The sequence below is a fragment of the Lissotriton vulgaris genome, chromosome 4_1 (genome assembly GCF_964263255.1).
Source record: "Lissotriton vulgaris chromosome 4_1, aLisVul1.2, whole genome shotgun sequence".
NCBI lineage: Eukaryota > Metazoa > Chordata > Amphibia > Caudata > Salamandridae > Lissotriton > Lissotriton vulgaris.
In genome coordinates, this window is record NC_141691.1 from 2,011,815,934 (window position 1) to 2,011,829,006 (window position 13,073).

Sequence of the window (13,073 nt, forward strand, 5' to 3'; positions counted from 1 at the left end):
CTCTCCCTTTTTCATCCCTTCTTCGCTCCGGTTCTTCCTTCCCTACCTCCATACGTCTCTGTCCACCCTCTTTAGTCTCTATTTCATCCCCTCCTCCCTCTCTGCATCTCTCCTCCCCCCTCCCACTCCCCAGTGGATAGCGCATGATGCCGAGATGCTCTCTAGCCCGGGGCCGTCTCCCGCCTGCCTGTGTGTGAGAACAGCATCCTCCTGACACCCGCCATTGTTTCCCGCGCTTTCTGGGAGGTGTTTTATTTGCCTTTGTTACTGCGCTGCCTCCCTTATCTGCCCGGCTCCTTTGTGGCCCTGCCAGAGTCGCTTTGCGGCGGCTGGTCTGACGCCCACGGCTTAAGGACGCTCCTATGATTTCATTTACAGAGGGCTTGTCAGAGCAAATTGCTGTTTGGCGCACAAAGCCGCATACGGGAGCCCCGGCCGCAGATGAATATATTTCCCTGTGACCTCTGAGCTTTCAGAGCCCGGCTGACAATCACTTTGGAGTTTAAGAATGGGCGGATTTAAATGGCGCAGTGTTGTTCAGATGTACGTGTACATTGAATAATGGCTGGTAATTCCGCCGGGTCCGTCGCATACATCAAAGACGCCTGGTGTCTACCTGCCTCTTCCTTGACAGACTCTGGGGGAGTCTGACTCGGGGTGTGCATCCTGGGACATGCAGTGGGCTGCGGGTCAACAGTCATGCTCCAGCGTATGACCAAGAACACTTGTTTTTTGCAGTTTTTATATAGCCCTTACTCGACCTCCAAGCGTTTTACATGAGCACCAGTTACATTACACAAGGACGCTTCCCTTTTGTAGGCACAGCCGGATTACTTGCCCAGAATCACACAATGTTGAGTTTACACCAAGACTAATAGGGTGGCCAGATTTTGAAAAGCAAAACACTGGGACAGGTCAGGCATAAAAGTAGGACTATAGCTTTTAGTTTACTTCCAAGTCGGACCTATCCCCGTTTTTGCCTGGTGTGGAGTAGGTGGGGTGCGAATGTGTATGTCAGAGAGGGCACAGGGTAGAGGTCCTGAGCCTATTTTAGGGCTCGCCTTTCCTATTCCGCAAGAATAGGAAAAAGAGCCCTATTGCTGCTAAACGATGCACGCACCACACAGCTCCACCAATGCACCCACCACACAGCTCCACCGATGCACCCATCACACAGCTCCACCTACACAGCTCCACCGATGCACCCACAACACAGCTCCACCGAGGCACCCACCACACAGCTCCACCAAGGCACCCACCACACAGCTCCACCGAGGCACCCACCACACAGCTCCACCGAGGCACCCACCACACAGCTCCACCGAGGCACCCACCACACAGCTCCACCGAGGCACCCACCACACAGCTCCACCAATGCACCCATGACACAGCTCCACCGATGCAGCCACCACACAGCTCCACCGACACAGCTCCACCGATGCACCCACAACCCAGCTCCACCGATGCACCAACCACACAGCTCCACCGACACAACTCCACCGATGCACCCACCACACAGCTCCACCGATGCATCCACCACACAGCTCCACCGAGGCACCCACCACACAGCTCCACCGAGGCACCCACCATACAGCTCCACCGAGGCACCCACCACACAGCTCCACCGAGGCACCCACCACACAGCTCGACCGAGGCACCCACCACACAGCTCCACAGATGCACCCACCACACAGCTCCACAGATGCACCCACCACACAGCTCCACAGATGCACCCACCACACAGCTCCACAGATGCACCCACCACACAGCTCCACGAATGTACCCACCACACAGCTCCACAGATGTACCCACCACACAGCTCCGCCGATGCACCCACCACACAGCTCCGCCGATGCACTCACCACACAGCTCCGTCGAGGCACCACCACACAGCTCCACCAATGCACCCACCACAAAGCTCCACCGATGCTCCAACTAAGCTCCACCAATGCACCCACCACGCACAGCTCCACCAATGCACCCTAAGCTCCACCGATTCACACACCACTACCACAGCATCACTCAGCGCAACCACAGCATCACTCAGCGCAACCACAGCATCACTCAGCGCAACCACAGCATCACTCAGCGCAACCACAGCATCACTCAGCGCAACCACAGCATCACTCAGCGCAACCACAGCATCACTCAGTGCAACCAAAGCATCACTCAGCGCAACCAAAGCATCACTCAGCGCAACCAAAGCATCACTCAGCGCAACCACAGCATCACTGGTTCAAATATGTTCTTTCAATGTTTTAAGCTGTTTTCAAGCTTTCACGCTTTATTACAAATCACAAAAAGATGTTAATATTTCACTTCTGTTCTTGGATTTTCGTCACAATAAAAAACACTGAACATATTTACTAAAGTTTAAGCTATTGCCATTACAAATTAAATAAATTATTTAAGTATTAATTATTTAAAAAAATTAAAAGCCAGTGTTATTTGTAATATCAATACATCTAAGTCACATAAATACAAAACATGTTGCATTACAAATGCTATAGGTGTCACATTTGCGAAACATAACTATTGGCATTGTAAATGACAAAGCTATTAATTTAGCCATTTAAAAAAATAACACATAAATAAAAAAAATTCATTTATAAGACCAATAGCTCAAACTTTCCTAATGCGAGCCCTGTTGCATTTCCAATGCTTGTTCTTTTACCCACTATGCCAAGCCAACACATGTTTGGTCGATAGGGGTAGACCCCATGACTTCTTTAGGGCTGTCAGGCTCTGTAGTTCGCATCCTATTTGTAAAGTCCGTGCTGAGTTCCGGTTCAGAACGTGAACTTGGCATGGACTTTACAAATACAAAGCGAACTCACCAAAAAGAGATTGATTACATGAAGATTAAACAAACAGCAATTTTGTACTCATAACAGCCTGTAGTCGGGGGAGACACGTGTCCTAATTACAAGGGTTTGACTCAAATAGAGGTTGGTGTATTTTGGACACAGTATTTTCATGTAAGACCAGCCGGGTCGGAAGGAAAACCGGCGGATAGGACATAGAGATTAGGAACTACAGAGCCTGACAGCCCTGAAGAAGTGGTGGGGTCTACCCCTATCGATGAAACACGTGTTGGCTGGGCATATCGGATAAAAGAATAAAGAAGAAACATATGAATCACTCTTCATTGTTTGTATACCTTGACTTGCGAAATTTTGCATATGATTTGTGCGTGTGCAGAGGATAAGAATAGTTATTTCCAGTAACTGTAACTCATGCCGTAAAGTAACTAAAAGTCGCACCCTCGCATTGCACAGTGTTGACATCAATGATGTAATTTTAGATGTTGCAGCAAATGTTCTTAGGGATGTCATAGAATGTCATGAGTGGTGTAATATGGGAGGCAGTTAGCAGGGCACGCCAAGGGGGAGAATTATACTTACATTAGGGTAACAGTTAGTTACTTGAGATAACTATAACTGGTAAATTTCTGGGTTTTTTTACATTTAAAACGGTATGTTTTAACTAACAGTTTTACCCAACTAGAAAGTCATTTTAACCTTTGTTTTTTTCAGTGAATATCAAAGGGCCTTTTTAGTGCAACCTATTGTCCTGCCTTCCCCTGCTCAAGCTTGGCTCAGCAGCAGGAGGGCAGAAACGTGTCTCTGGTCAGCAGCAGCGATAGTTTGCTGTCCGGATCTAGAAGACTGGTACCGGGAGCACTGAGGGCCTCCTGCAGGAGCTTTACAGTGCACAGAATCATACCTCCAAACACGTCAGGGTTGGTTACAGCCAATTTAGAGATAGCCATCCTGTAATGACGAATAGCCACTCTTTGTATCTTAATGGTTGATGCACCTACAACCAGGGAGAATGGACTCTGACGGTTGTAGGGGTGTCCTGCTCATGCAGAGGCACTCTCACACTTTGAACTGAGCACCCTGCCTTCAGGATTGAAAGGCCTGCTTTAGGGGTGACTTATAGGTTTTAAGTGCAGTGACCCTAGATATAGGAAACCTATATCTTTAGTAAGTGGTGCTAGCACCAGCTTACACAGGCAGCAATGGCAGGCCTGTAATTACAATTTGAGTGTTCTCTCATGGGTGGCATAATGCATGCTTCAGCCCATGGGAGACCCATGGTATGCCTATGCCCTGGGTACCAAAGTACCATGTACTAGGGACTTAGCAGGGTAAACCAGTAGCCAATCTGGAGTGTACCTAAGTACTCACCATGTCCAAATTAGAGAAGAAGCACAGAGACTGGGGTCCTGATTAGCAGGGTCCCAGTCAGTAAAACCTAATCACCCCAAGCAAAAAGTGGGGTGACCATGAAAGCAGATTCTACTTTCCTACAATCTGATAGGCTGCTACCTTATCAACTATGAGGGGGAAGCTTTTTAGAACTCCAGACTCAGTCCTGAGTCCTAGCAAAAAAGTTAAAATATATATATATATATATAAATGAATATATCTCTAAGGGGGTCGGCAGGGATACCCTGCCCCCTTATGCCTGGTGGTGGGTCACAGAGCGACCTCCCCTGGGGCACAAAATATTTTAAAAAAAGTTTTGCAGCAAATTTGTAGCAATCATTTTTTTTAAACGGCTTAACTGGACGCATCTGTTGTTACCACTACTGTGTAAAGGCTGGAAAGGGAGACCTACTTTTAGAATGGCAGGCAACCTCCACCATAATAGTGCTTGTTTCAGTCATCCCGTGACTCAGACGTTGACGACCCAGGAATCATCAGTTTGTTTCCACTGGACGCCCAGTTCTTGTTGGACGAGTCTCATTCGAAGCCCTCCTAAGGGAATGAGGCCTATGCAGGATAACATTCGGCACAGTTGACACTTGCACTTTCTGACCATGATTGATTGTCTGGTAGATTAGTTTTTTCCCATGGTCAGAAGTTTTATCACGCTTCTCGACTATGGGAGAGTCTTCCCCAACTGCGTACCGAGTATCGTTCCCAAGAACTGAATCTTTGTGTGGCTCCAAAGAAGATTTCTCTTTTTTAGTACTGAGACCCAAACTCTGATAATGGCTGATGCAGGCAGGTGTAAAATCTTTGTTTTTCCCTCAATGAGCCAATATTCCATATTTGGTGATTGAGCCGGACGCCTGAGAAAGGCAGCAACTGGTGCTATAAACACAAAAAGTAAAGGGAGGAATGCCTATAATATGTCCAATCACTGGCAATCACTTGGTGCACCATTGTAACTGATGATTCTTTTGCCCACAATGCCCCCTCAGTTGGACTCAGCCATAGGCAAATCAATCTTGACCCTGCTTCAATAGGAACAGTCCAGAAGTAACTGCCAGGCTAGGCCCCTCTCTGAACCAGAACTCAAGCAGCCCATGACTGGTTCCACCATCACTAGGGTCATCAGTCGGGTGTAGCTTGGATCCAGTGGCACAGTGACCATGGGATCCATGTCTGGGCACATCCTTGCCACTTAGGGCGGTATATCGAACACACAAAAGGTGATAGAAGGAATGCTTGCATTGCTGAGATTATGTAAAGTATTCCATTCATCACCTTGTCGGTTTATGCCCTAAGTGCAACGGGTATTCACAGACGTGGGCCTCATGTTCACTGTGCCATAGTACTCAAGCTATACCTCATAAGACTTAAGTAGGTTGGATCCAATTTGGGGTTGCTTGTGGTTCCTTCTAGAGGGGGCTAATCCCATGAGGAGCAGGGTATGTACGTATTTGCATAAAGGCGGCACTTTGAAAAGAGTGCTTGGTGGGTGAAAAATTATGCACTAGAATGTGGCCCAGAGGGATTGCCAGTGTCTGCAATTAAGCCATACATTTTGTCAATCACCATCTTGTGATTTCAGTTTACCCCCTAAGTGTGATGGGTCTCCTGCTCACTGTGCCATAGGATTCAAGATCTAACTAACTAATGAGAACTAAGTAGGTCGAACTTGTCTGGGGTTGCTTGTGGTCTCTTCTGGAGAGGGCCCCGTCTGGCAGTTCAAGACGGACAGTTCCCATGAGGAGTATGGTCGCTATGGATATGCATAAGGAAGGCCTTTGTCTACAAAGGAATGGTGGGTGAAAAAAGATGAACTGGAATGCATTCCAGGGCGATTGCCTGTGGCTGGGATTAGGCCAAGCATTTCATCAATCACTTTGTTGTTGTTGCAGCAACTGGTGATAGGCACTTGGAGAAAATCTGAGGTGCTGATTTGAGAGCCAATGGGAGCTTCTTCAATTGGTAGTACTGCCCTGCCAATGAAAACCTGAGGTATTTCCTGTGCTTAGAGAGGATAGGAATATAGAATTAGGTGTATTGTAGGTACAGGGATGCCAAGTAATCTACTCGCTGGATCATCAGGAGGACTTCCTGAAGTGTAAATATTCAGAAAGACTGTTGCTTCAGAAACTTATTGTCTGTGGTCCAGAATCAGTCCCTATTGTACTATTGTCTTTCTTATCAAGAAGAAATTGGAATAAAATCCCTGGTTTCTTTGGAATTTAGGAACATTTTCTATAGCTCCTTTGAGGTTCATGGTAGATCATTTCCTGTGCAGCTCCTTCAAGTGCAGATGATGGTTCTTTTTGGGTGGGAAGACATGTGGTCTTTGTACACATTCCAGTGTGTGTCCTGTGTGTGTCAACTACCGCATCCATTGGTCCAATGTTATGAACTCCCATGCAGAGGCAAAAAGGGAAATTCTCCCCACGCTTTCTGTGAATGAGTGGGAAAAGGGGTTGCTGCGTAGAGTCAAGCTCTCTTTTGGTTTTCTTGGAGATTGGTTGGCGCAGGAGCTCTTCTGTTCCAATGATGGGGTATTTCATTGATCATAACTAGTTTGCCGCAGGGGGTAGTATGGTTGTTCTTGACCTCCATATTTGATTGAATTCTCCCCTGTGGACTTGGGACCTGTGTGAGCCACGAAAAGAGCCTGCACCGATTCGTCGTTGTTGTAGTAGTTCTAGTGATTTTACTGTATCTGTGTCCCGCATGATACTTTGGAGGGCCTCATCCACGTTTCCCGAGGGCGAGGCCATTGAATGGCATGTCAAGGATCTATGTACCTCTGTACAGAAGGCTCTGGATCTGAGCCAACCATGCCTTCTAAGAATAGCTGCTCCGGCTAGCTGATGGAAGCCTGTGGTCGAAACCTCTAGTGCTGCATGAATAATAGCTGTCGATGTGATTTCCCCCTCTTTGACAATTGCCATAGCAGCCTTTCTGTTCTCTGGGATGTGGTTGAACGGTGGCGAAATATCATGCCCCATTTAGCAATCATATTGTCCAAAAATAGCTAAGGAATTAGCAGCTTTAATGACTGTAGCTGCCATGAAACTAATTCAATGGCCCAAATGATCTATTAGCCTGCTGTCTCGGTCAGGGGTAGTGGACAATGGTGCGATAGGGTTCTTTGCTCTATGTTGGGCTGCTGATGTTATGACAGAGTCTGACTTCGAAAGGCCAGTAAGGCGTGATGGGGCCGAATCCGTGGCACTAAACTTCTTGTTCAGTCGTAGTATGACTGCTGGGACTGTTGCTGGTTAATTCATCAGTTTTAATCCTCCCAACCAGACATAATCCTAAACAGGAATGGATTTTATGGCCTTACGTTGCTGTTCCTTAGAGTCATAAAGAAAGCATTGTTTTTATTTAGCAAAGTGATCTGCAAATTGAGCTTTTTAGCTGCTCTCTCCATTAGGGCGTGAAAGCGAGCTATATCATCTGCGGACACATGTGGTTGGTTGAGTGGGTTATACTCCTTTGGTATGATGTGGTGATCCCAATCATTATTAGCTCTGTCCTCTCTGGCAATAGTTCACCTTCTTGCTCATGCCACCTGAATACATAAAGTTAGATGAATATCAACCTTAGAGTTGGTGGGACGATTAGTTTGTTAATTATTCTGGAGGTGCTTTCTGGGGAGGTGATGGAGGACTAGGAAGCCGGGGAAATGGTGGAGTAGGTAAAACATGCACTTTTGGGTGGAATACGCATAGTTTGTCTAGTAGAGTTCTGAGGCAATAATCTTTTGAAAGGTGTCCATTTGCTGAAGTGAAGATAGGAATGCTACAGGTAATTATAGGGTCCTATAATGTAGCGTGGAGGTATTTAGGAGCTTGGATTATCTGGAGTAAAATCCTGATATTCATTCTTTTTGTAAGGTTCCTCCTCATCCATTACAGACTCAAAACCTAGCACATAGCGTACATCCAATTCTGTAGGGCTGTTAGCCGCTGAGATTTTCCTCTGACTCAGAGTCAAATATGTGGGTGTGTAAACTTACAGTCACCTTTATTGGTGAATAAGTAGCTGCAGTTAAACTCTATCATCAATGGTGTCATTGTCTACCCTGTTGACGTCATTGACGTGGGAAGGAGTGACAATGAATGATGGTTCATATACTGTGTAGCGGTGCTCTTGTGTCAATGAGAATTTCTTCATGGTCGCCGTTGAGGAAGGGGCTTCCATCGATGGCAAAGGTCTTTTCTTCTTTAATGCTGGTTGTTTATCATAGGCAGGAGATTTTTGCACATTCAAGCATTCTTCTTTCCAGGAATGTCTTTCTGCAGAAACTCCAGGTTCTTTTGAGTAAGGAGGTGGCTGCAGTTGTTTTGTGAAATTAGTACAATTCAGGCAACTCTACATGATTGCTTTTTTGCACTGCCTTTGTGAAGTGATTGGTGGGGCACTTTTCACAGAATCATCCCCAGATGATTTTGCCACAGGTAGAACAGGACTTAAATAAAGAGTTTACTGTGTCAGCCATGATGATAGTTGGTAACAGTTAAAGAAAAAGGGTCTCCCTGGACAGGCAAAAAAAGGAATTTTAAACTCAGAACACCCTGAAAGCTGAAGCTAGGACTGGTTCAGTCTCAGGGTAGACCAGACCCAGAATAAGGTCACTGAGAGGTTAGAGCAGAACTCTGCCTGGAGATTCCCTCCTACACGACATGCAGTAGAAATCAGATTTATGGTGGCCTCCAGGGGGAGTGGGAGAGCTGGCACTTCCACCTCATTGGCTAATGCTCAGGTTTTATCAAATTAGGCGGATGTGCTACTGAACAAACACTGTTGCAAATGCCTATTGCCATTTTAACACAATTTACTGCTATTTAAGAATACTGGGGGCTCCACGCCCGACAACAGGCGGGGAGCTTTAAACTTGTAAATATTTCAGCGATCCAATGATGACAGTATAGAAGGTCCTTCAGTAACGCTCTTACTGCTAAAGGCCCTATCTAACTGCAGATTTCGCCCCTTTTGAATATTTCCCAAGTGGCAGACTGGATCTAGATAGTTTTGAGCAGTTCCTCTGCACTAACGCCATTCCAAAGGAAATGTCACCTACCAAAACAATAGGTTTTAAACATTGGAAGGACTGTCGCAAACAAATGTCGAGGCACCACACTAAGGCCTGCAGTGACTGTGCATTGATGAATCCGATGGCATATGAGACCGTGAGGCAAAAAACTCTGTTGCAAAGTACTGGTAATGGTTGGACCCAGTCCTATTCCAGAAATCACAGGAGTCACTCACAAGGTGGGCCGTCTTCATACTCAAAGTCTTTAGGAAAGTTGAGAAAAAAATACCAAAAAACATTCAGCCACTTCTTGCCACTCAAATATTCCTGGAAAGGAGCAAGGGTGTCACTGATCTTGCTCCCAAAGTCAATCGACGTCTGACCCATCCCGTACTTGTCCTGGAACAACCAGACTTAAATAGTTATAGAGCATAACACTTCAGGACCTTTCTGGACTAATACTTAATATACAAACACAATATCCACAAAGCAGCAAGGGACCAAAAGACTGAGAACAGGTTACTTACCTTTGGTAACACCATTTCTGGTAGAGACTATCTAACCGCAAATTCCTCATGTTGTGAGTTTCACCAGGCGCCAGAGTGGATTCTGAATCTTTTGGTAGCAATTCCATCACTTGTCGGAAGGAGACATACTGCAACTGTAGATCAGATTTATCCCGCCAATGAATGGGACATCGGGCCCCCATATGTGTGCCACTTCCGCATGCTGGTGTCAGTTTCTTTCTGGTATGTGCAAGCGCAGTTGGAAGCAGAGCCACTGATATCAGAATATGGCAGTGTGCACACGTTAAGATTTTAGACTTGAGAAACCCTTGTTTAATTCAGAACAACTGATGAATAGCTGGTCAGCTTGTCAGTATTCTCTGGTGTGGTCAATGTAGAAAACTAAGGGTCCAGACGCCTGGAGGACTCGCTTGTATGGGAAGAATGAAGTATATGGCTGTGCCGCAGACAACGCCTTGAGCTAGCTGCCTTCTCAATATAATGGCAACAAGGAACGTCGTCTTGATGGATAGAAGATGGAGGTGGCAGCTCTGTATTGGTTTGAAGAGAGTGCACATCAGGAAAGTGAGGACCAAATTAAGGTCCCACTGCGACATGACAAATGGTGTCGGCAGGAACAGATCGATCAGCGCCTTCAAAAAACACATCACAGGCGGTGACTAGGAGAGGGCTGGCTAGTCTGACAACTTTGAATTCCAGGGTTGAATGTTGCAAAAGGAACACCAGGCAACAAATGTCTCCCAGTGTCCTGCATAAACAGTTTTGATAGATGGACGCCTGGCTGGCGGGAGGACTCCAACCACTTCAGGATGAAAATCAAAGATCAGTAACCGGCACAGTTCAATCTCCAAGCATGGAACTGTAGGTTCTGCAGGCTCAGGTGCAGGACCCTCCAAGGATGATGTGACAGGAGGTCCTCACGAAAGGGCAGCTGGATCAGGAGACCAGTGATCATGGCAGAAAGTTTCTCCTTGCCCAGTCCTACTAGGATGGCTCAGACAAGGTCTTTCCTGATATTTTTTAACAGATTGGTCAGAAGAGGCAGAGGCAGGGCGGAAAAGGTGTCCTGAGCTCCCATTCAGAGCTGTGTTGGGTACTCAACACAACGTAGCCTTGACACAACACATTCCCTGCGATGGCGATTAGATTGGCTGTGGTCAGGGTAGCATGTTGCTCCTAGGGCCTGAATGCTGTTGGTTTATTCCCTCGCCTCTTCCCCGAAAGGACAGAGGCCTGTTGCGGAGGCATGGCACTGACGTCACCTCTGTTGGTATCCTCTGCTGAAGCCTGGAAAGGGGCAGAGTTGCTGGGGGAACTGCTGAGATGTCTGGCCTAGGGAAGAGGGAGTGAGCTATTGCCAGGCTCCCTTCAAACTTTTCTAAGGTTGAGTCAGCCTGTGCTCCAAACGGCCTAGAGACATGGGGATCTCTGAGGTGTTGGGTGGTGTGGTTGCGGTGGGGGAGGTCTAGGACAAGCCTGGCTGCCGCATTCTGGACGGTCTGGAGTTTGCTTAGTAATCTTGTGTGAAAGAAGTGAGTGGGAATGTGTGTTTGGGGGTATGAAATCAGTACATCTGCAAGGAATGTTTTTTGTAAAACTTTCTTTTCTTAGGTGCATTTTATATTTATCAGTTTAAAGGCCTTTGCTTGACAAATCATGTGCATTTCAACAAGAATCGATGTAAATAACTAATTGTATCAGTACTGAAAATTGTCCCCAAAAAATGCACTGCTTTGTGTATTAATTACAATTGATTGTATTTCCATTATGCACAGTATATCGATTATCTGAAATGTTTTATAAAAAAAATACAAAAGAAAGGATTACTAAAATAAAGAAATAAGTGAAGGCAATTGTTACAATGAGTATATATTGAATGTAATAGCCCTTTGTGAAGCAATATAGGTCTATGGGACCCTGCATTCATTATAATTGGTTTGTTTCCCCCCTTTGTCCCAGACCTCTAATATTATTTATAAGGGGGTACCTTTTCTTCCCAGTGCATATATGGGGGCCCAAATAACACATGCAGGGCGGTAAGGATCAGACAGGGGGGGACCTTGTACCACCTGTTTATGTCCAAGAGAATTGCTAGCAAAAGTTCCTGGACTCAGTCTGACGCCTGAGGAAAATCACAAGGTGAGGAATCTGCAGCTAGAAGCCACTGTCAGAAAGAAGGGTAACCCCATTAAAGAAGAGCAGGGTACACACCTCAGAAACACAGAGGTATTAGGTAGCTGGTTGAAGTGGGGCCACAAAACAGCAAATGATTAACTGGCAACATATACATTTCAAAATGATTCGAGAGAAAGCAGGATACCCACCAATTTCCACATCAGTCATAGTGCCCACTCTAGTCTCTGACAAGGAGTTATTCCTGGACACAGTCTTGGTTTTGTTGTCTTCTGTAGCTGTGAACTTCAGGTCGGCTCCATCTGTAACCAGGGAGTTTCTTGACCGGTGACACCTGTCTCCGGAGCGTGCCCTACGCAACACAGACTGAAAGAGAAGGGCAGATGGACCTTGTTAAAAGTTAAGATGGGCCCAGACTTCCAGAATCTGTACTTAATAAACAAAATATCAATAACAGTTATCAAAGTAAGGTGTTCACAAGGATGAATTTGCATGGGAGACTTCAAGTGGGATTTAGGGGACACTGCAAATAAGTGCCAACAATGTAAAGGCTTTGGACAGTGTAAGATTAAATGAAAGTGGAAAAAACATTGTAGGAAACAGTAGGCCACAGAAAATAATTATTGTATAATGGATAACACTGCTGGGATTGCTGGAACACTGCCAAGGTGAGTAAAAGCAGTAGGAGGTCTGACATTCTACTGCAGGTTGGAGAGTCCAAGCATCAACAATATCAAGGTAAGTCAAAGAGCGAGTATACTCCGGGTGTGGAATACAGGGACGGTCTGATGAGGAAATTATTATGTGGATGCTTCCCTCAAACGTGGAAAGATATTTCAGAAGTGAAACGAAATGAAAACACTCTGTTGGGAGCAGAAAGAAGGGAGCCTTAACATAGTAACATTGCAGCCTTTCCTGTTTAAGCAAGAGAAATGCTAGTAAGGTGCGTTTTCTTTGTTTGGACAGGCAGTGAAACAAAGAAGAGTAATGTTAGCTACGGATCTGAATTACATAGTATTGCAAGTTAGTTGGAGACGAAAGAATATGAAAGAACGTATGGGAATATTATCTGAATTATTTTCTGCTGGCAACGTCCATGCAGAAGTATAGACCACAACTAAACTCAATCTATTAGTCTCTTCGAACCAAATACCTCTGTTTGTT

The 13,073-nt window shown here is 45.9% G+C and overlaps 1 protein-coding gene across 2 annotated transcripts in view; it reads right to left on the bottom strand.

Moving 5' to 3' along the window:
• Window positions 1–13,073, bottom strand: part of LOC147724873 (microtubule-actin cross-linking factor 1, isoforms 6/7-like) — a 540,420-nt gene that overhangs the window by 19,989 nt on the left and 507,358 nt on the right. For both annotated transcript variants that reach the window (XM_086966403.1, XM_086966402.1), the window contains exon 39: window positions 12,101–12,275. In XM_086966403.1, coding sequence (XP_086822529.1) covers window positions 12,101–12,275 — 175 coding nt within the window. The remainder of the gene's footprint in view (window positions 1–12,100; window positions 12,276–13,073) is intronic.